The sequence below is a fragment of the Aspergillus brasiliensis genome, assembly GCF_001889945.1.
Source record: "Aspergillus brasiliensis CBS 101740 unplaced genomic scaffold ASPBRscaffold_12, whole genome shotgun sequence".
In the NCBI taxonomy this organism is placed as follows: domain Eukaryota; kingdom Fungi; phylum Ascomycota; class Eurotiomycetes; order Eurotiales; family Aspergillaceae; genus Aspergillus; species Aspergillus brasiliensis.
The window spans coordinates 258,986-281,015 of NW_027137453.1; the positions used below are offsets into that span (position 1 = coordinate 258,986).

Below are 22,030 nucleotides of genomic sequence, written 5' to 3' on the forward strand. Positions count from 1 at the left end.
GTATATTTATCTCGACTCCCTCTCGTTCATGTTGTCATCCTCCCTTCGTTCCCAAACAGGCAAGTCCTACACCGACCCCGTGACAGGACACGCTAACCTGATTTGGTAGTTCGACGCGGCGCCGGCCGGCTCTGTTTCGCTCTCTCCCCACCAATCATATTTCCAGGATCGTCCACCATCGGCGATCGCCAAGCCACTAGACGCGATTCGGCAGGTTGTGCCGGAGGATCAGCTGGCCGGCAGGTCTTATCGTGTCACGGGGATAGCTTCACGGGGAAGCTCCCATCTGCCGACCCTACGGTAGCCGAGTGATGAGGCGTGGAGACTGGAAACTATATAGCCGAGTACCTATAAACCTTATACTGGGCTACAGAAGGGTACCTTGGGGAGAGAAGACTATCAGATCCGACCCATCGTACGGTAGCTTGCGGGGATCTGTCTAATTGGTAGATAGCCACAATTGTGCAACATAGAGCGGTGCTTATCACACCATGATAGAAAACGTGTGCACTGGCTTCCTGGGAGATTGATTGGCTGGACTAGTCGTCGGTAGGAGCCGAATTTGATAGGCTTTGTCACCTATAGTCCCATTTCCTCTTAATTTTCCTTTTCTATACGAGTATAACGAAATTCTCTCCTGGTTGACGACACCCACCAGCTATCTACCCGATGGCGACCGGCCCGCTTCTACCAACGGGGCCTATCCCCACTATCTAAATCATACCCGAACTTCGGTTACTGCAGTGGACACCTTTCTCTATGAGGCATAGTTTCTCTCTTGAGATAACTTCCGGCAACAACTGCATCGTGTAGATTATATCTGGCAGACCAAGTTGCCCCACCGTTCAGGAGTCTTGCGGTGGATGCTCAGATATTCAGGAAGGTGGCTGAGTTGATAAAATGATTCAGAGCCACTTCTGCAGTTAAATATATAGCATATATGATCGCAGCACTCCGGCAAGTCCACAGGAACACTCATCATTATAAATAGTTACAATATCAGCAATGAGAGAGTGATTAACATTATGCTCACAGAGACCGGCATAACAGTCCTTGTCTTTGACACTCTCATAGACCTGTATCTGACCAGTGTATTATGCAGCTTTCATAATAAACCATACCAGGTACAAGCAGATTTAGAGCCATTGCAATTTCCCACATACATATACCAGGTTAATCAGCTCCTGATAAAAAACCACTTTACAGAAACTAACGCGCTCCAACAAACACCTGCGTACTATCCTCTCCGCTACAAATATAATGGCCTGTGAACCATCGAGAATTGCTAGGTGTGCAGCTAATTGATTTGACCATCGTTAGTAGACTTAGATAGATAGAATCGGAAGACATGAACGTACATTTGACTTTGCTGCTAATGAGTGAGATCTGCTTGGGGTGTTCAGTTCAACTGCAGCGGAAGACGACCCACGCGTGTATATATTTAATAGCAAAATCTTCGGTCTGTGAATATTTGCACAACCCCCTGACGGTGCCCATTTGATGGCACAGTTTAACTAGTGATCTCGCCGAGAACTGCGGCTGAGGTGAAGCATCATTCTAAATCATGACTGGCTAAGCTGTCGAGACATTCACTGTAGCCAGGCACCTCCTGATTCTCGCCACCTTTGCCTACATAGTCTCTGACCACACCCTCCTACCTCCTACCAACAACCATCACCTTGAGGATCTAGGTGGTTCAGCAATACATTATAACCAGTCCCTGTGCCTGTATCTTGATAATATTGAGTATCCCAACTTCTGATAGCTTTGCTATGTTGATGCCACTGTCATATGATCAGATAAGATTACCGATCTGTTATAAGATAGCCCCTTCTATATATCATCACGGTAGGAGTGTGAGGGGGAAGGGGGGTAGATGATAACATCAAGCACACACACACAGAAGGAGAGACAGAGAGAGAGAGAGAGCATCCTTTACTATAGTAGCTTCCGTCAACATAAAACGGAGTGAGCAAAATCTGGAAAACTATTCCAGCTTTGTACAGTCACTGTCGCTATTATTGGGGGCATAGTCAACCTTAAAATGACTCCTATTTGTATGCATGACGAGATCACTACGATGCTTCTTCTGGCAGAAACCTAAAGTTATAGACCATTCAGATGGTCGAGTCAGAATGTCGTCAAAGACTATCTATATTAAGCACATGAATCCTATAAATCCATGGATGGATAGATATTGTGAGTCAAAGAGCAACTATATAGTCTCTCTCAATTTTGCATTGTTCTGACTGCTAACTACCTGTCCTACAACTCTCAAGTTTACTTACAACTTCAACTATCCAAACGCTCTGATCCATTTACCTACCATTCCTGGCAAATTACTTGCTATCTACCACCACTCCAACTATATCTATCCTTACCATCGGGTACTCTACTGACACCCTGCCATCTCTACCACATCATTTCTACACCTCAGCCATCAAGTCCCTCCCTCTATCCTCTCAGCCAAGCTCCTACATCCATCTCAACCATCTATAAGATGGCTCCTACCCTCCTCTCCAATAATCTCCGTACTACCCTGAAATCGTTGACTCGCATCATCCGCCATCCCAAGGGCAAGAGCAAAATCAAATCCCAGCCCGATCTAGCATTCGCTTTAACCCGACTTTTCGCCAATACAGAAGAGGATGACGATGAGGATCCATCTCTCATTAACGTTGTCGAACATACTTCCCAACTCCATTTTCGCAACTTAGCTATATCCCACCTCGTGGTCGAAGACCAAGACCCTACTCTTGTTACTCTTCTCCACGCACTCGCGTCTACCAAAACCGCCAGCACCTCAGACAGCTTTACTCTTCTTCCATTTCTCACATCCGCTCTCAATACTTTGTCCACCTACACTCAAAGCCAAAGCAGAGCCAACACTCTTCCTCTCTACACAGCCCTCCTCCGTCATCTAGACACCTACACCAGCTACCTCATCTGGGATCACGAAATCCTCCTTACAGACGCCGACATTATCTTTACTGCCTCCACAACTCTTCCGACTTTTGAGTACCAACATAACATCATCCTCCAGCTAGAAGCTGCCTATGTCTCGAACTACGAGACATGCAAGGCGCTGGTCAGTCGACTGGGTCGACTAGTTGATATGGAGATTATTAAACGTGCAGATTGGGTATTCCCTCGCCAGACTGGCTGGGTCGAAGCGAAAATGGAGGCGAACAGGGTTAGAGAGACCTTGGAGGAAATCAGATGGGCCGGCAAATTGGAAGTCCGATATGTGGATTATTGAAGACTTCCTGACCCACTCCTCCCTTGCTCTCCCTTCCATGCCCTACTCCTCCTCTTGTTTCTACTATCCTTCTCTTTCTCTTACTACTCGTCCCCCTATTATTTTACTTGACTTCTCCGCTCAGGGCTGGGTGGGCGGGCATCCTTTTTACATTCATAGCTTCTTTACTGTCTCTTTACATCTCCTATTTTCCCTCGCCTTATCCTCCCCCATCCTCTGCCTCTCCTACTGCCTCCCCCGCTATACGCCTCTCATTGTCTGTCTCCTTCTAACCATTCTACTCCTTTTTTCCTTCTTCTTCTTCTCCTCTCTGATACTACCTCAGTTGATCGAGTCATACATTGGCTCTTTCAGGGTGGGTGGTGGGAAATTTTGTACTAAATTTCTTTTGTTCGAACTTCGTTTCCTTCATTTCCTTTATCTCTCTTATTCTATTTGACTCTATTCAGCTTTTCCAAATACGTTGCCTGTTACGTGATACCCATGTGCTTAGTTCATCACCTTGGCACATTCAATGTCAGAGAATCTTGGACCGTCTACATGATACAGCAGAACACCTCGTATAGTATGTAAGTTTCTATGATACTTTTGATATGGGTTTAATACATTGTAGCAGAGGGTTGAGCTCGGTGGATTATTCCCCGTAGCTGTTATTGATGAGGACGCTTACGCCAATACTATACATCACAAGAATTGCGAACGTGACACGGGGAAATAGGATGAAAAAGATCTCATTTATCATGAAATGGGACAGAGTTCCTAGCGTAGTGGTATTGTATTCGGTTAGATGTGTGGCTGATGCGCATAGAAAGCCGTTAGCACCCGCGATGACTCGCCCCTTGAGCGAAGGTGGCAATCCCAACTTCAGAACAACACCATGCAGCCACTTGTCGGATTTTGAAATCCTATCATCACTGCCATCATCTATCTACTTGGCGCGGGTCCGACGTTTTTTGTTGGTAGCAGTCCTATCTTCAATGTCATCATGACCATCCCCTGCATTTCGTGCTCCACGACGTCCACGTTTCGTACGCGCCTCCTTTCCTGTTGCGGTGGTTGGCGCTACTGGACTCTCCAAAGCATTATCTGCAGGTTCAACACTGCCGCCCTCTACGCCAGGTGAATCAGGATGTTGCACAGACACAGCTTGCTGCCGGAGTCGACTAAATGCTTTCTCCATCCTTGTTTGGCCTCCACTGCGGACACGCGGTGCAAAGGCACCCGCACCCTGAGGGCCGCTGAAGAAACTTGTAATGTTTGATTGGGTGCCCTCCTGATCTCTGCGGTTCATATCGCGGATTACGGGCACCAGAACCTCATCGGTACGTTCTTGGCTCCAACCAATGGTGGACATGAGGAAGTCCCGTAGACCATGCAAGTCGGGCACTCCCCACTGAAAGGGAGAGGGATCCGAATCCACTTCTGGCTCCAGGTACGCGGCGTCGACTCGGGGATCGGGGAAAGATGGTGGTAGAAAGATTTTCGTAGCGTGCTTCTTGAACTTCTTGTAAAATGTTGCATGGCTATCGTTGCCCATATTGAGACCTGTTTGGACCTGCGTCCACCAGTCACGAAAGTCTTCCAGGGTGCGGAATTCAGTAAGGATCTCTAGAGCAGTCACGGGTCCGATTCCGGGTATGCCTTCTGTGTAATCGCTTCCTAATAGATGAGCGAGCTTGATGAGCTTGGTACGGAAGAGAGAGTACTCCTTCTCTAGATCTGTTGTGAGGTAGCATTCAACGAATTTGCTTTGGTTGAACATGTTTTTGTAAATGCGTGTTCCTCCGAACAAAAATACATCACTGTCATCAGTGATGATACCATCAACCAGGCCGAGTGACACCAGTTCTGCACACTGGGCTTCAGCCTCCATAGGGGCCGTAATGTATGGGAGACCGAATAGCCTGAGCAACTGCTGGCATTCAGTGATCATGACTTGTGACACTTCGTCTGCATCTCTGCGATCCTTCTTTTGCTGAGAACGCAGTTGTCTCAGTTCTTGCTCGTAGTCGAATGGTATTTCGGTATGAGAAGTAGAGTTCAGTGTCGCTGCAAAGCGTACATGCTCCTCTCCTTCAGCCGCAAGCTGTTCGAGTAATTGCTCATCCTCGGGGTCTGAAAAATTTTCCTCATCGTAATATTCTTCGACTTGACCCGTTTGATCCAGCGGAGCGGGTTCCGCGGGCATAATGTCTGGTTGTAAGACAACATCCTCGAACTCAGGCGAAGGCGACTTTTCGGTGTGTGTCGGATTTGTTTCATCATTAATCAAGGTGTGTTTCTCCGTAATTAAATGATTGGACGCATCCACTGGGATAACATCTGCTGTATGTGCCTCCAAAGTATCGGCGTTCTCTATCCTGGTAGTTTGTGCTTCGACAGAAGCCATTTCTGGTCTAACCTCGCGTATGATTTGCACATCTTGACTGGGGCCGTTCAGTTGAGGAGTTGGATCCAAGTCAATGACTGGTTTCGAGCCTTTCGAATCCTCTGTATCATGATCCTCCTTCGTTTCTTCATCGCCAACGATAAAGACGTGATCTGGTGTATCTTTCTCACCAGGCGGCTTGACCACTGGACGATGGTCAACCTCATCACCAACAAAATCAACATCATTGACACTTTGTGATGGCCCTGAGAACCACGGCGGCAGTATCTGGTTATCCTTAGTCTTACTTGGTTCTTTGTCGGATTTTTTCGCGTTAGCGTCTTGTGCGGATGATTTGGCACGGTTGGGGGGCTTTCCAGCTTTGAGCGGTTTAAGTGACTCAAAGGGTAGCGGGCCATCGAAGGGGTTATCCACCATTCTGGGCGGTGTTTTCTTGATTCTCTTGGATTGTGCTAAGGCTGCGGCAAAGTCCATTTCTTCGTCATCACTATGATCCGCAACGTTTGCGGGTGCCTCATTGATATTTGGAAGAGACATATGGTTCTGGTTGAGCTGAATTTCAGGTAGATCGTCATTAGTGACATCGGCGCCAGATTCAAGAGACATCGCGATTGCTCGTTGAAGCGTTTCGTCATCGTCATCTCCACTAGCTTCGAACAAAGCATCTGTAGTATGGTGGTCATGTTTCGATAGGAACTCATTCTGACCACCTTCCACAAAGAGAGAGTCATCGTTGGCTTCCTGCAGCTCAGGGCCTCCTGTGTCTAAGCTATCACGCATCTGGTTCCTGGTTGACTGGTCGAAAACCCCTTTCTGGAGAAACGGCAGCTTAGGAAGTCGATTCAATCCTTCGATAGGCACATCTTCAAAGCCTCCGTCATCGTCATCCGAAACATCCTCTTTATCGGGGAATATCGTCTGCTGACCATACTGATCAACATCGATAGGTTTATCCTCTTGACCTTCCTTGTTTCCCACAACACCCAGTACCCAGCCACCTTCGATGGTATCGTCCTTCACCAAGACATACTCCTTTCCGCGTTCTCCGGCAATACGTTGTCCTGATTTGTACAGAGCATCTTCCCCATTCATGCCGTTGATATTCATCAGGCGTTGCGTGAGATCATTTCGCTCCTTTACACGCTCAATCTGGAACTTCGAGAATGCCATTCTATCAGGAAACATGTTGTCTAGTTGCTCCTTTGAGTACCCCATCCGGAGACGACTTCGGAGTCTGGCCGCATTAAGGATGTTGTACCGGTCCGTCGCCGGAAGACTGACGAAGAAAGGGCTATCAAAGTCAATTTTCGAGAAGTCGTAAAGATTTATATCTTCTCCTTGATGAAACTGCCGCGCATATTCCTCCAGTTCTTCCTGGGACATGATGCGAGGGTCATTGGGGGCCCCCATCTCTTCGAGACTGCCTTGTAGATCTGGCAGATGGTAGGCGTCTTTCTTCTTGAATGACCGCGTCTGCCGCTTCTCCTGTTCGGTTATGAACGCATCACCAACATAGACAGGGTTATCGGGCACTTCCTCTTCATTTTGCGTTCTTCCCCTCCGGCGAGTAGCCGCCTCTTCCTCAGCTGACCGTTGCAGCTGCACAGCCAGCAACTTTCCAGCGGTCCGCACGGCATCTTCTCGTCGACCCTCGCGCCGTTTCTTCCGGTTTGCTATAGTCTGGCGCTTGAGCACCGGAGCGCCACCGTCAAACACGAAGACCGGCTGGATTCCGAAGTAGAGAAGCTTGCATATGCGGCGAAAGAAGCCCACAATATGAGAATTCCGAAGAGCATTTCCTTCTTTGTCGCGTACCGCTTTCAAGAACTGATATATCCATATCGATGCATCGACAGCCAGGCGCTTCTTGTTGAGAGTTTCCAATTTTATGGGCCGTGCACAAGGATGTACGACAGTCCAGAGGCCATGGACACCCATGCTGCTCTAGCAGTCCCAGGTCTATGGGCTATGACGGCCGTGCCCAAGTGCCGACTGCTTACACGTCATAGGCAGTTGTAAAATATGAGACCTACTAGGCGATTATCTAGGCGAGCTATCACACGTCCTACAGACGACGCGGATCAACTGCGGTCGGGAGGCGCGATGAGGTCATCGGCCAGTCGAGGCACGTGATATTGTCCAGTGCATAATCACGTGATGTTTATATATAAGAGGCGCGACAATGACTCCAGGGGCTGATTTATTTTTTAGGACAACATGTCAGAAATGAATTCGTACAGCTAGTAGGCTACTAGATCATGTAAAGGTAGACTTCTCGGGACCTTGGTCACTGGTGACTCATGTCTCCTGAATCCGGCTCTTTCTATCCATGCGAAGCTGCACGGTTCTAATGAAAAGGATGGTCAATGGTTCAGAGTAGTCCAGGATCATACGATGCATATACTTGCTTCTTCTTGAAAAAGAGCTAAGTATTTCTTCAGGTTCGTAGATGATCATCTACTCTCCTTTCTGGTTCATGGATGGAAAGATAGGCTCCAGTGAGCTTGACGGTGACCTTTAGTTCCACCTTCATTTTCAATATGTGTACCACATAATCTTGGAAGCCTCCGCCTACCAAGGCAGCCTGCTGGAAATCAATCACTATCGGCGAATGTAATGCCCGCAGCGGCTTCAGTAAGCGCCGGCATAGGGTACCGCGGCCCAGCGTATGGCCATGGTGAAGTCTTCCCTGATGAGCTGCTTGGGTGAACTATAAGACGACTCAGTAGAATAACGGTGTATGGCTTAGTCTATTGAGCGCAACTCTTATTGGTCCTACTTCACGGCAGAATGGCTGTGTGATGGTTCATCATCGAGACTTTAAGAGTACGGGCAGAGACGCTGATAGTCGCGTTCTAATTAATATATGTAAGAGTAGATGTCTGTACGCACAGTCATATTACAAGACCAGGCAGAGAAGTCGGGCATTGTGCCTGTGTATAGTGAAATTCCCGACACATGTGATAATGCACGCGCAAGTCGATCATTCCACCACTACCGCCACGCGGCATCCGGGAATATCAAACTTCGCACTTGATTTGAGGCCATGAGAGGTGTCTGGGCTAGTCACAGGTTGCGAATAAGTAATTCCTTTCTCCGATAGCGCACCAAAGAATTGAGGTACGACCACCAGGTCCTTCTGCACGCGATCGGAAGAGCTGGGAATGGTCTCGGCATCAGCAACCATGCCGAAATTGAACCGCATGCTCCCATCTTTACAAGAATTATCCGGAGCATGGTCTGGTTCTACGGAGACAAAAAACTGGATATAGTCACCCGGTCCTGCAGCTTGAGATAAGCTTGACATACTTTCATCAAGTTGTGGCATCTCAAAGAACGACGGCTGCAGAGGTGATATATCAGAAAGAGGTTGCGTCTCCTGGTCTGCAAAAATATTGTCCAGGCTCAGGAGTCCCTGTTTATTGTCTGCTTCAACAAAGGTCGTCTCGGGGTCCAAAGACAAAAGACCTTGTTTCTTTCCCCATCCACCACCACCACTCATAACCCGATGCAGCTTGCCTCCTGCACGGATTGCTTTGACGAGACTCTCTTGTACATTTACATTGTTTTCCACTTGAAACCCCTGTTCGGAGTCCTCAATCAGGGCCCAAACAGAAACTCTGCGGTCAACAATACCATGTTCCTCAATGTAGCGTGGCAGTTCCTTTTCCAGTTCAGATGAAGCGGGCATTGGTTCGATTGATTGGCTATCCGTATGCTTGGCCAATTGACGAAGGATATTTCCCATGCTTGAGATAACTCTCCTTCGTTGTCCAACAGGATACAACGGAAGCTTAAATGAGTTTTGGATTGAAGCGACCGATGAGGTCACCGTGCAGTTGGAAAGGTTGACTGATTGCTCCAATGTATATTGCTGAGAAGGGGTATATGTCCAGCGCGTGCCGAACAGAGTGGTATCATTTCCATTGATGAATATTGTATTGGCAAGCCGCAGTCCAAGTTCGTGGGTCGATCTCTGCAAAGTCTTGGAGGAAGTTTCATTTTGAAGTGTAAAGACCAGACTGGACTCTGCAGCTTCCATACTCCGATGGCGACGAGGCGCAGCAATGGCCCCCTGTATGTCTTCTTCCTTTACCAGCAAGAGCGACATGCCATCAGAGTCAGATGGAGTTTTGCTGTCGCCAGTCTCCTCGAGCCTGGCGCGAAGGTCGGGGAGCTTATCAACCACGGCAACAATGGCATGAAGAGGCCTTGGCGATTCCACCTTGGGTGTAGAGGGGTACAAAGAGTTGATCAATTGTTCCAGAAACTGGTTCGACGACACATCAATCCAGTGGGCGAGGGCGGAAGTGACTAGGAGAACAGGTACGTGGTTTAACGAGGAGAGAGGCTCCGGGATGGGGGACACGCTCGAAAGGACGTCATCTGGTGTCTCTCAAAACACTTAGCCAACGCAACTGTTATCGGCAGGAGAGCATTTCTCACGATTTGACCCGGCGTTCTTGTTAGCCAGGTATATGCCAATGGAAGGTCTTTAGCCCCAGTGCTTCTCGATGATGTGACTGCATTTTGGGAGATCGTTCGGACCAGAGAGGTCACTATCGGTTTTGGTTGACGATGTCCGGCAGTAGCCAGCCGTACTGACAGGAAGCGCGGGCTGCGCCCGAGTATCATAGACATAGGAGCAGCATGAATCTCGACCCGCGACGATCGATTGATTTGAGGTAATTGGAGGGACTTGGGGAAATGCGGAGATGGCGGGAGATTTTCTGGCTCTCACCGCCCTGGATTGATCGACATGTGAGCGGCAATGTCCACGTGACGATATGGTGCTTCTCCACTTGCCTTATGACAAACACTTCTGCCTTGTTTGGAGGCCTGAACAAGCTTTCTCTAGCTATACAGTTAGTTTTTGTTCTATTAGCAGAGATGTGCCAGCTTACAAGAATTGGCAGAAGCCATACAGAAGGACCGCCTCAGCCATGTCTACAGCATCATCCTAGAAGAGCTACGATAGGAGATAGTGGTGCTGGAACTCATGAGACAACCATCCAACGAAAATCTTATACTATTGATGTTGTCATGTTACATGTGAGGAATCCTAGTGGGAGGGGGAAAGGTAAAAATGTGGGGAAGGGAAGTGCGATAACAGCCGATAACTACTAATCAACGATCCTCATTAGTTAACAAGTTGAAGTCACGGGAGGCAAAACACGAACCGATAGGAAACATCACGTGATCCCCGGGGACTGACCCGCCCCCTCACAGGAGGAGTCCCTGAACGAAGATACTGGCCGGTCAGGCACTGGAACGCATTTGCTCGATGGCCGCTAATGTCCACCGTAGTACACGGCTGCTTGACCTGGCTTCTTCAAGAAGCGGAGGACGTTCTCTCACTCCTCCTGACCTAGCTCTTGAACGCTGACATCAGACCGGGCGAACTGCCTGGACTCCTTCCATGATGCCGAAATTGTTGTCCTGCGCTAGCTCGGCAAGGAGGACTACTTCCAGCCGAGTTATACTGGCGCATCACGTCGCCAGATCAGCCATCTGGAACCCCCGGGATCACAGCACTAAAGCGCTAGCGACAGCCACTCGGTCCGACGACGGGCTATCCTCACCAGCCCCCTCACCCAACTCCGTGCCGCCACGATGGGCTGCCCTGAAATCCGCGAAGCCCTTCTCGGAATTTCTTACAGATACCTTCAACCGCCAGCATGACTACCTCCGCATCAGTGTGACCGAGAGATGCAATCTCCGCTGTCTCTACTGCATGCCGGAAGAAGGCGTACCATTATCCCCTCCGGCTCGTCTCCTTACCTCTCCCGAAATCATATACCTCTCCTCGCTGTTCGTCTCGCAGGGGGTGACGAAGATCCGTTTGACAGGCGGCGAGCCTACTGTTCGCAAGGATATCATCCCCTTGATGCAGTCGATTGGCGAACTGCGACGCGATGGCCTTCGTGAGCTCTGTCTAACAACGAACGGCATCTCGCTGCACCGGAAACTCGACGCGATGGTTGATGCCGGCCTGACTGGGATCAATCTTAGCCTTGATACGTTAGATCCCTTTCAATTCCAGATTATGACACGGAGGAAGGGCTTCGATGCGGTGATGAGGAGTATAGACCGGGTACTGGAATTGAACAAAGCCGGCGCTGGGATCAAGTTAAAGATCAACTGCGTGGTAATGCGAGGAATCAATGATCGGGAAATCATCCCCTTCATTGAATTAGGGCGTAATAACCCTATTGAAGTACGCTTCATCGAGTACATGCCGTTTGATGGCAATAAATGGAGCCAGGGTAAGATGGTCTCTTACCAAGAAATGCTGGCCACCATCCAGGAGAAGTATCCAGATCTCCAGAAGGTGACGGATCACAAGAACAACACGAGCAAAACTTACCAGGTGCCGGGATTTAGAGGCCAGATCGGCTTTATCACCAGCATGACCCATAACTTCTGTGGTACCTGCAACCGGTTACGCATTACCTGTGACGGGAACCTGAAGGTCTGCTTGTTCGGCAATTCCGAAGTATCCCTGCGAGATATTCTCCGAAAGGAGAACAATGGGGAGCCAATCAATGAAACCCGGATGAAGGCGCTGGAATCTGATGCTCTTGTCCGGAGAGAGGAGGAGCTACTGGATATTATTGGAGTAGCAGTGAAAAGGAAGAAGGCAAAGCATGCGGGCATGGGTGAACTAAAAGACATGAAAAACAGGCCGATGATACTTATCGGTGGGTAAGCATGGATCTGTTCAGATACTACTATTTTGTCATTTGTTTCCCTCTGGGATGGTCACTTCAGGGGCCGGCGACACGACTGGCTATGAATCATGAATAGTGCATAATGGTCTTCCTACCAGCAAGCCGCGCTGGTAAACATCAAATAAATAATCCATCATTACAAAGTCCAACAACAAAGCCTCTTCAGAATGTTTACTACTATGTAGTATAGACCTACTTCCCCTTCATGACGATGCCCCATCGGAGGTTCCTAGTATCCGTCACGTGGCCGCCTAGCGACTTTTCGCCCAGTCGATCGATGGCCATCTTTCCATCTACAGAGCGATGCATCTTCTGAGTCATCTCCAGATCCAAAACTTTGAGCCCCAGGACCTTGGTTGAGCTGCGATTAACTACATTGACACACCTGCAACGCAGCAGTGTTGCTGCCACAGCCGCCGTCAGTAGTACTATTAGTAGTAACAGCAGTACTCCGCGTCAATGTCTCTCCTTAGCTTCTAGTTAGTAAATTTAGTAGAGTACCAACTTCTCCTCCAGTGGTAAGACTTAGATTAATTTAGAACAATATATAAGAAGAAGCTCTTAAATTAGATATCTAAAAAAAATTCACTATGTTAAAACACGGTTCAAGGTGCAGGTAATATAATTAATATTATATTGAATATGATAATCTACTCTTATTTCTCTAATAGCGTGTACTGGCGCAGAGACGAAAATAATTCTCTATATAAATAATACTTTAAGTACTTATAGGGGACTATGTCCTAGACTACTCCAAGACTGACAGAGGATACTCAAAAGCTTTAGGATTACAAGACCATGTGCCACAGTATCCAGCTGAGCTGGGCGGACGATACTGGTGTTGATTGATTGATTGATTGATTGATTGATTGAACATATGATTTTGAACATGTATATACCCTATCTCCTGAAGCTCGTTATTAAGTTAGGACCTAGTACTCCGAAGTTTCCCGTAAATAACTCATTCTGACTGGAATCCACGTACTCATTATGCGCAAGGGATCATCTATGGAAGTTTGGCGATGGGCAGAATAAAAGCTGAGAACAGATGGGTTTAGTATCATATTAAGTTATAGCCAACTGGCCAATACCCCATACAATCCAAAACAGAGCCTAAGGCAGGAAGAAGATCCAGACAGCCGAGGGCCTCCTCTAAAAATTTTTATACTAAACTTAACAATTAATGAATAGCCCTCATATGATCTGTGCAATGAATTGGACGCGTATGCGCAGGCATTGATTACACTGTGAGGTTGAGCTCGACGCTCGCACCATACTACACTCCGTAGACGGCCCGTCTCCGCCGCCTGATGAATCTAGTAGTTGTTATATTATATACAATCTGTGTCCACTGAGGTACTTTTCTGATCGCATATATCTACTACTTCTCTGTCCTCTGTCATCTCCCCTCTCTTCTGTCGCTCCGCTGCACGCTTTGATGCTGCCTGCTCCTTTCGCCGATTTTTGTCCTTGCGTTCAGCCCATACTGGATGTGTTTTCACTTTCAATTCTACTCGGTAGTATTGCTTGATGAACTGTTCTCGATATGTCTCACGCTCGCTTTCGGGGATTTGCGGGTCCTGCATCATATTCTTCAGTCGTACCAGTCTTTGTACAAGACGTGGATCGATCTGCTCATTATTAGCATTATATAGTTTATATTTTCTCGGATTAACTCACTTGAATACATTTAGTTCGTTGTTTGGAGCAGTACTCGCACTTCCGCCCACCTCGGAGTCTAGTCGGCATTATGCAGTCTGGCAACTCCTGTCCTGAGTATATCTTTCTCTTCCATCCTGTAAAGCACCGTGTACAGGCATGATGGTGATGCTCTGTACTGCTGCTCGTCTGTCGCTCTTCACTAGGGGTAAACAAACGATGGCTTGGGGTGTCTCCTCGTGCTCCTTCGTCTCCTCCTGCCCTTGTGTCTCCAATATCTGTACTACTACCCACGCTGTGCCGTGGATTAGAACCTCTGCTTCTCTGTACCGGTGTCTGCAGCTCTATCGAAGGCATCAATGTATCTGCCAATCCTCCTGTGCTCCGCATTTCTGACTCTTGTTGATCTCTTGCACGAAGAGCCTGTATCAGCAGCTGTGTTGTATTATGCCACATCTCTACTCCTCTCCGCCAGAGTCTTGCTGTCTCTTCCGCATTCCTCATAATCTGGGTCAATGTAGGTTCGCTCTGTCGCATTTCATGCTCCATCTTTGGTGTTATCTTCGATAGATAGTTCGGTGTGTTGTGTTCAGTATGGCTGATAGAATGAGATGGATGGATGGATGGATGGATTGATGGAATGGGTCGCGGACGCTTCGATGGTATGGTCGTTGGGGATGTTCATTCCGCGGTTATAAATGCTCGCACAGATTTTTTTCACTGTTAGCCTTGCGCGATCACAAAGTCGCGCAGCCGCGACTTTGTGATCAGCCTTCCTGTGGATCTCCTCTCATCCCGCGGGCTAATTAGTTGTCCCGGTGTGTCTCCCCTTGAGGCTTCTCTAACTGCATGTCTTGCTCTCCTGGTCGACGGCGAACCAGGCATTGTTGGTCCTGTGGACGATGATTACTGTTAGTGTTGTCTGCTTGAGAGTAGTTCTGTCAGTTCGATAGCCGTCTTGCTGATTCTAATATTATTGTTCCCTGTGCTTAGCTTAGTGTTTGAATCTGCTGCTCGGTAGCAGCCTTTGGATCCAGATTCATTTTATGGATGTTACATGCTTTTACTGTGGTGCCCTCTCCTGGCTTTCTAGGGTTGGTTCATCTGCTCAGATCAGTCCTTTTTGAAAATAATGCCGCAAGGTTGATTCTCCATCTTTTTATCCAATGTTTACCTCTCTTAGCAGCTTCACTATTGTTTTAGTACAGATACTGCTGGAGCAAAACTGTTCCGGACATATATCCGACTACTAGATAGTTCCTTAGTTATATAGTACTTCCGTCTATTGGTTTTCGACAGCATCCTCGCCTGCAATCTTATGAGAAATTTTCATAATCTTCAATTGCAGGGTGATTGCAAAGTCCCGGGGAGAACCTAGAAAGTACAACGACATGATCATCACAAAGTTTGTGTATTGATTATGAAAGTCTTTCCAAGATCTGAAGAAGAAAAACCCTTCCCTCACTGGCAAATCCGCTTTTGCTCAGGAAGGGACTCCGTTTCGGGACTGGATCAGGTTCTCTCGAAACAAAGACAAACGACAAACAGCATCACGTATCATCAGTGGCGTCACCACAAATCATCTTCCAACAGCTACTTGGCCATGTAATCCACTCCATGGACCCTTCGCTGGCTGTTGGCTCTGCTGCATCTTGGCCCGAGACCGAGTCAATCGTGCCTCCGACGCCCAGATACTGTCCTCTCCCGATACGCCTTGCCGGTCACGTAGCGTGTCCTCCAGGTTCTGGTTGAGTATACGATAAACATCTTCCAGCACCTGTTGTGCATCCTGCGCTGTTTCCATCCCTTCCTCCAGCCGATGCCCCACGTATCCTTGTTCGGTCATCCCTGCTGCATCCGAAGCAAATGCCCATGCCTCGGCCAGGCCGACAAGTTGGTCTGGCTTGGCAGGTTCTGTGTTCGTGGCCTGGTGCGAAGCTAGGCCTGCTGTCCCATGCTTGAACCGCGACTGGCGTGCCACAATGGGGTACGCTGGGAGAAGATGACTTTCATCTCGCAGTCTGCTCAGGATGCGAAGGGTTGTGGCTCTTTCTTTCGCAAGCATGCCTGACAGGTAGAATTTCTGTAGTGCCAATGCCCGCTGGCTCCGGGTCAACGGCTGAAGAACATCGCTCGCAAAAGTAAGGACTCCCAATGCATCCAGTGATCGTGTTTCCTCTGACGTATTATTTTTCCCCTGTACTGAGCCAACAGACCGTGATGAGGACTTTCCAGCCGGGAGAGTGACTGGTTGGCAAGCTCTTGATGCTGCATCAAGCACACGCTTGCGAGCATCCGCATATGCAGCGTACTGCTGTGTGATCTGCGCTTTCTTCTCCGCAAGCAGACGCACAGAATCATCGATGTCCTCGGGACGAAAGTCCTGAGGGGCGCCACGGTTCTCATTGTTCCCAGCACTTACCAGCTTCTCCTCCACCCAATGCACCAACTCATTACGAGTTCGCTGTAGCGCCATTCCCTTAACCGCGTGTGGAATATCTCGGGGTCCTTCGGCTGCTACTTGCGCCTGAAGTTCCTCCAACAACCCTTTCTCTCGCTCCAGCTGAGCCTTGGCGCGGATGACAGCCTTTTCCAGGTTATGCATCAGCTCTTCGACTGTAAACCCTGCTGTAGAGCCATGTCGGGTAACTTCGAATTCTGGTGGTGGCTCAAGCTGCTGATACTGAGCTCCGTTACCCTCTAAATCCGCTGGTTTGGGCGTATCACGTTGTTCGAGCTCTTTAACGTAGTGTTGAAAAACCTGGAGCTTTGCATGCCGACGACGGTCACGGAGGAGTCGCAGGTATTCTTGTAACTCCGAAGACGAATCCACCGGTATCGTTTCTGCCCGTGTATTGCCCCTTTCATGTTTTACAGAGGTCGCCTCTTCCACAACTGACTGGTATTTCCTCCTCGCAGCCACATTGGATTGCAGCGCTTCCAAGTACTGCTTCCGCAAGCCTGTCAACTCCGATGGAACCCGCTTGACATCGACAACCGCGTCATGAGGCACCGAAAACGACAGATGGGATTGACTGTGGCATCCTGGTTGCTCGGAATTATTCTCTGCGAACTCAATATGCGAACGAAGGTAAAGTGTCAAGGCTTGTCGGATCAGCAGGGCATCTTGGCGGCTTTTGATGTAAGGTGCCAGAGGTTTGGCAATCGAGGGGATGTGGGTGGGTGTAGCGTGAGTCAAGTCAACGGACTGCGCCATGGAACTGGTTGCGAGCAGACGGGAATGTCCCGCCGACCTCGACGATGTTAAGTTTGTCCAGATAAAATAAGAGAAAGTATCCCTTGGAATAAGGGTCCCCAGACGTTAGAATACGGTTGCAGACGGGTGTTGTTCCGATGTCGATCACATTGGCGGGTTCCACCAGTTCCTCCTCAAGGCCAGAGAAGCTGTACCGGATTTGGACATTTCCTTTCCACCCCCGCTGCCGGTCATGCGGTCAAACGCACCGTCGTTACTATCGGACTTGAAGGCTATCGGAGAGCCCGAGATGCGTGCCAGAGTGAATGATCATAGAGTCAGGAAGTGATCGCGAGCAGTCACCGAGGGCACGTGACGCTGATCGATCGATTGTTTGTCTTGTTTGTTTTCTCGTGGCTCGCCTATCTTGTGTTATGGCCCGTTTCCTTCAGATCCATGCTAAGTTTTCGAAGATGGCGCCAATACAATTTGTTGATTGACCGGATTTTTCAGTTACAGGCTCTACTGGCATGGTGAATGTAGACGTCAAACTCATATATTTAGTACCAGGTTTATATGCGTCCGATTTAGATCTATAAATCGATCATGTATGCCACATTAAATGCTACGCTGCCAGCTGCTCTTCCCAGCCACATTTACTGAATCGCACTCTGGTTGCGATACAAGTCGCAGGTATGTGGACGCTGCACACAATACTTGGGAACCAAGGCTTTTGCCTGCACCCCGTTGGCCACCAAATACTCGCGGAAATTCAGGATGCGCTGGGTCATCAACGTCGTACGCTTCTGCCCGTTCTCATCACGATTCCCAGACCATACCAGCTCTGCCAGCGCAGCGGCGCGCGGCCAAAATTGACTGGATACCGTCACATCATCTACTTGCTCCGACCAGAGCGGCGCCTCTGCTCCTACAATGTGCTGGGCCTGGGTAGTGGTCAGGTTCTGCGTGAAGTCGTAGTCGTAGATCCTCTGCCACGTCTTGTATGGCGCACACCACGAGCCCCCGTTGCCGCCGTAGTTGAAGTTGGGTGTGCTGGCATCGGGATTACTCATCACATCATAGCGAGGGTCGTTTGTGAGGAAGCCTCCCATCCCACAGTCCAGATACATGAAATCCGCCGATGACACAATCACGTCGTAGCCCTTTGCGGTCAGCTGGTTGATGTAGTCCAGCCCGTTGTTCCAGGTCTGCATCACGATGTTCGTGGGGACGTCATGTGCATGCTCTGTCGACAATACAATGTCTTCCCACATGACTAGTCGCCGCGAGGTACTGTAGTTCTGGAAGATCGGCACGGCATGGTCGACCCAGTATTGGGCCAGGTCATTGTAGGTGCGCGACGGGTCTTGCGCAAACCACTCAGTGACGTAGCTGCTGAAGTTAAAACAGTTAGGCTGAATCTCATCTGCCCCAACATGGAACCAATCATCTGGAAAGATGCTAGATAGCTCATTATAGACCTGTTCAACCACATCATATGTGCCGTTATAAATAATGTCCATCTGGCCGGGAGGAGGCTCCACGGCGGTATGCAGGGCATAATCATCATTAGACCACCAGGAATCTACACAGGTCACCATCTGGGGGTCAACCTGCTTCCACCCGGCAGCGGAATGGCTGGGCATATCGATCTCAGGAATGACCCGCACGCCACGCGCTCGTGCATATGCCACGACATTGCGCATATCAGCGTGCGAAAACACTTCGCGGGGGGAGTACGCATCGTGAATCATCTCTGGGTAGGCATTAATCTCTACAGGCCACGATTGGGTGTCTTCCAGGTGCCAGTGTAGAGCGTTGAGTTTAGAAAGGGACATGCCATCCAGTTGCTCGTAAATCTTGTTTACTGAGATGAAATTTCGACCAGTGTCAAGCATTATGCCCCGGTAGGGATAGAGCGGAGCATCCCAAATTTTGACTGGCTGCTCGATTATCAAGCCACCCTGTCCGTCGGAAATGACTAACTGTTGGAGAGTGGTAAAGGCATGGAGTGCTCCCCACACAGTGGGAGCCTCAATGACCACTGAGGTAGCGCTCTCGGTGACCTCCAGGGTGTAAGATTCGTCTACCCCATGCTGAAGCTCTGCAGCAACATCCGACACAGTCACATCGACAAACTGGAGCGATGGCAGTGCTTGCGAGGACCGTTTAGTGGCCCCGGCCGTAGCGGTGGGGAAGGGTTGATAGGATGACATGGGGCCTTCAGTCGCTGCAGGTACCCATTGCAGGGAGACAATCGAATTCCACGCACGATTCCAGCCATTGGCGAGAATAAAATCGGAGGTGTCCTGGGCGGCACGGAGACTGACGTAGCTGGCCAGCTGCTTAGGACCCGACGAAGCCCAAGTGATATTGCGTGGAGCTGGTAAGGGGTTGACCTTGACAGCCCCAGCCCCAGCCACGAGCAGCGTGAGGCACGCCGGCCAGAGACGAGCAAGCAGCATGGTGGAATTTGTGTCGACAATCAGAGTGAGAGCGGATGAAGAGTGCGGAGAAGCATGGTGGGAGATTGGGATTAAAGAAGCAAACAGGATAAGGATCAGCGGTGGCTGGGGGAGGGGGCCAAAGGGGGGCCAGGGAAATACTACAAGACACGGGGGAATGCATAGATGGCAGGGAATGATTCTAAGCTAGATAGTTCCACATACCGCAGTGGATTGTTTTGAGTTTGATTCGCGATAAGCATGCCCCCGCAGGTGAAGGCCTATTTACTCCGGAGACGATCCGTGGAATGATGTTTGTTTGGTTGTTTCATTCCTTACCCCCTTTCGGCACCTTGCGGTTGGTGTTAGTCACGTGACAGTTGACTTTCCAGGGCCACATCGCGTGCCTGCGCGATTCGGCTCATTTGGTCTATTGAGATGGCTTCCAGCATCTAAATCCCACACTTCCTGTGGCACGAGACCACGTAGGCAGAGGTGGCGAAGAATGAGGTGATGCCTAACTAGAGAGAGGCGCGGTGGTGTCCCCGTAGATAGGAAGTTTGGCGAGTGTGGGTAGTCTAAGGTAATAGCTATACTGTGAATATCGCAAACAATCGTGCAGGTAATCTTTCTCGAGACTTGCATATAAAAATGCTGTCTCTTCTGGCCAGCTGAGTAATTACGACAGTCTTCACAGTCACAACACATACTTCGGATTCATGAGTTGCGCACGAGCCGAGTGCGGTCATGACTCGCTTCAGGCGGACTATAGATACGTTAGTGACATTTATATCGCACCATCCAAGAGCTTTGGGGTTCGAACATTTCAGCCTTAGTTCTTATACCATGCGCTGCGAGATACTGACCTCGATCGGACTCCTCCGTGGGATAGGCACGGATGGCGTCTTTTCCCTCCAGTCGGAGAATTTCCGCCTTCAGTTCAGCTGTCAACCGGCGGCTCCGGCACCTGGTAGCCTAAAAAGCAGATAGACAGATGGTAGATGCAAATACTGGATGAATGGAGGCTTCGCGTGCGGCTAGACAATTTACAGCTATCCTCCCTCTATAGTGACCATGCTAGAGTTGAACAGACAAGAACACATCACTGACTCCACCATCATCACATGGGCCTGGGCTTGATAATGACTATTCTTTCCATTTCTGCGGGCTCACCTACACCTTCTTATCCTTTTATGCGGTGATGTCCTTGATGGCTGCCTCCAACTCCTTCATGTTTCCACCCACGACGCGCTTCTCCTGCAGCTGACCATCCTTGTACAGGACGAAAGTGGGCATGGCGCGAACCTCCAGTTCCTGCGCCACCGAGCGGACCTTATCGACGTCGACCTGGATGAAGCGCACGTTGGTGTAGGTTTCGCTGAGCTTGCCGACCACTGGCGCGACGGCCTTGCACGGACCGCACCAGGTTGCGAAGAAGTCGACGACCACGGGACCGTTGGAGGTGAGCGCCTTGAAGATGACAGGACTGGACAGGTCAGTTCTCATTTTGCAATCTGCGGAGCGGAGCGAGGAAGACTCACTTGTCAACCTCAATAACCTTTCCGTGAGACATGGTGGATCCGGTGTTGTTGCCGAAGAAGCGAGTACGGATGAAGCGGAGGACTGTACGGTGTCAGTAAGCAGGCAGATGGACCACTGTCTGTGTGGCTTACCAAAGTAGACGGCGATGGCGAGGATAATGCGGGAAAGCTCCATACTGGCGGCGGGGAACAGGCAGACGGACGAGTGGGTGAGAGATTTTGGTCCTCCGGAGTTATCGCTCGGCAGGTGTTCTATTGCGTGATTTCCAGCTGGGTCGAGCGAAAGGCGTAGATGCTGCGCCAAGCGAGTGGTGAATGGATTATCAAACAAATATCAAGCCAGCTATGTCACAATAGCAGGTTACTTGTTCTCTATTTCTCTTTTCTTTCTGTAAAACAACGTTTCAAAACAACATGCATATGCTGACTAATGCTATGGAGCAACGGAGAAACACACCCGCCGATGACATCCCCAACCTGGCTGGTGCCTTAGCTGCAACACAGCCAGCACGACGGTCAATGCGGCAGCTTACACCGGGACTGATAAGTAGGTCTTTCATGTACCTGAGACCCTGCCGAAAGCGGTGACTGACACGTCCAGCTTGACTGAATCGGCAGAGGTAGAGGATAGCCTGGCGGCTGGGTTCAATCATTGGACTCCCTGCTCTCAAGAGACAGCGTTATTTGAGTTTTCTGAACAAGCAGTAGTAACAGATCGTAACATCCTCAAGCGAGATGTGCACATTGGTGTCATAGTTAGCAGTCAATCCAAATACCCACAGTTGTGTTCTGGAACCGGCTGGGCCTGATT

General features: G+C 49.4%; 7 protein-coding genes across 7 annotated transcripts; 2 read left to right on the top strand and 5 right to left on the bottom strand.

Moving 5' to 3' along the window:
* Positions 1-2,448: 2,448 nt before the first annotated feature.
* ASPBRDRAFT_658855 (uncharacterized protein) lies at positions 2,449-3,259 on the top strand (the record flags this gene model as incomplete). Its single annotated transcript, XM_067628609.1, has 1 exon — positions 2,449-3,259. Exon 1 carries the CDS (start codon positions 2,501-2,503, stop codon positions 3,257-3,259), a length of 759 nt encoding a protein of 252 aa, XP_067475723.1. The 5' UTR covers positions 2,449-2,500.
* Positions 3,260-3,856: 597 nt separating this feature from the next.
* Positions 3,857-7,710, bottom strand: ASPBRDRAFT_46676 (ssDNA endodeoxyribonuclease RAD2). The gene has a single exon (XM_067625684.1). It carries the CDS (start codon positions 7,584-7,586, stop codon positions 4,188-4,190), a length of 3,399 nt encoding a protein of 1,132 aa, XP_067475724.1. The 5' UTR covers positions 7,587-7,710; the 3' UTR covers positions 3,857-4,187.
* Positions 7,711-8,631: 921 nt separating this feature from the next.
* ASPBRDRAFT_33072 (uncharacterized protein) lies at positions 8,632-10,593 on the bottom strand (the record flags this gene model as incomplete). The annotated part of the gene is made up of 4 exons (XM_067623075.1): positions 8,632-10,041; positions 10,095-10,266; positions 10,390-10,500; positions 10,553-10,593. The coding sequence occupies 4 exons, from the start codon at positions 10,591-10,593 to the stop codon at positions 8,632-8,634; spliced, it is 1,734 nt and encodes a 577-aa protein (XP_067475725.1).
* A 477-nt stretch (positions 10,594-11,070) lies between these two features.
* On the top strand, positions 11,071-12,357 carry ASPBRDRAFT_198912 (molybdopterin cofactor biosynthetic protein; the record flags this gene model as incomplete). The annotated part of the gene is made up of 1 exon (XM_067621256.1): positions 11,071-12,357. One exon carries the CDS (start codon positions 11,071-11,073, stop codon positions 12,355-12,357), a length of 1,287 nt encoding a protein of 428 aa, XP_067475726.1.
* Positions 12,358-15,617: 3,260 nt separating this feature from the next.
* Positions 15,618-17,255, bottom strand: ASPBRDRAFT_33075 (uncharacterized protein; the record flags this gene model as incomplete). The annotated part of the gene is made up of 1 exon (XM_067623076.1): positions 15,618-17,255. The coding sequence occupies one exon, from the start codon at positions 17,253-17,255 to the stop codon at positions 15,618-15,620; it is 1,638 nt and encodes a 545-aa protein (XP_067475727.1).
* A 635-nt stretch (positions 17,256-17,890) lies between these two features.
* On the bottom strand, positions 17,891-19,699 carry ASPBRDRAFT_57862 (beta-N-acetylhexosaminidase; the record flags this gene model as incomplete). Its single annotated transcript, XM_067627806.1, has 1 exon — positions 17,891-19,699. One exon carries the CDS (start codon positions 19,697-19,699, stop codon positions 17,891-17,893), a length of 1,809 nt encoding a protein of 602 aa, XP_067475728.1.
* Positions 19,700-20,869: 1,170 nt separating this feature from the next.
* On the bottom strand, positions 20,870-21,394 carry ASPBRDRAFT_198915 (thioredoxin family protein; the record flags this gene model as incomplete). Its single annotated transcript, XM_067621257.1, has 3 exons — positions 20,870-21,164; positions 21,220-21,301; positions 21,352-21,394. 3 exons carry the CDS (start codon positions 21,392-21,394, stop codon positions 20,870-20,872), a joined length of 420 nt encoding a protein of 139 aa, XP_067475729.1.
* Positions 21,395-22,030: the final 636 nt, after the last annotated feature.

What these genes read in the sequence shown, in the direction of transcription:
- ASPBRDRAFT_46676 (XM_067625684.1), bottom strand. Translation starts at nt 7,586, where the DNA reads ATGGGTGTCCATGGCCTCTGGACTGTCGTACATCCTTGTGCACGGCCC.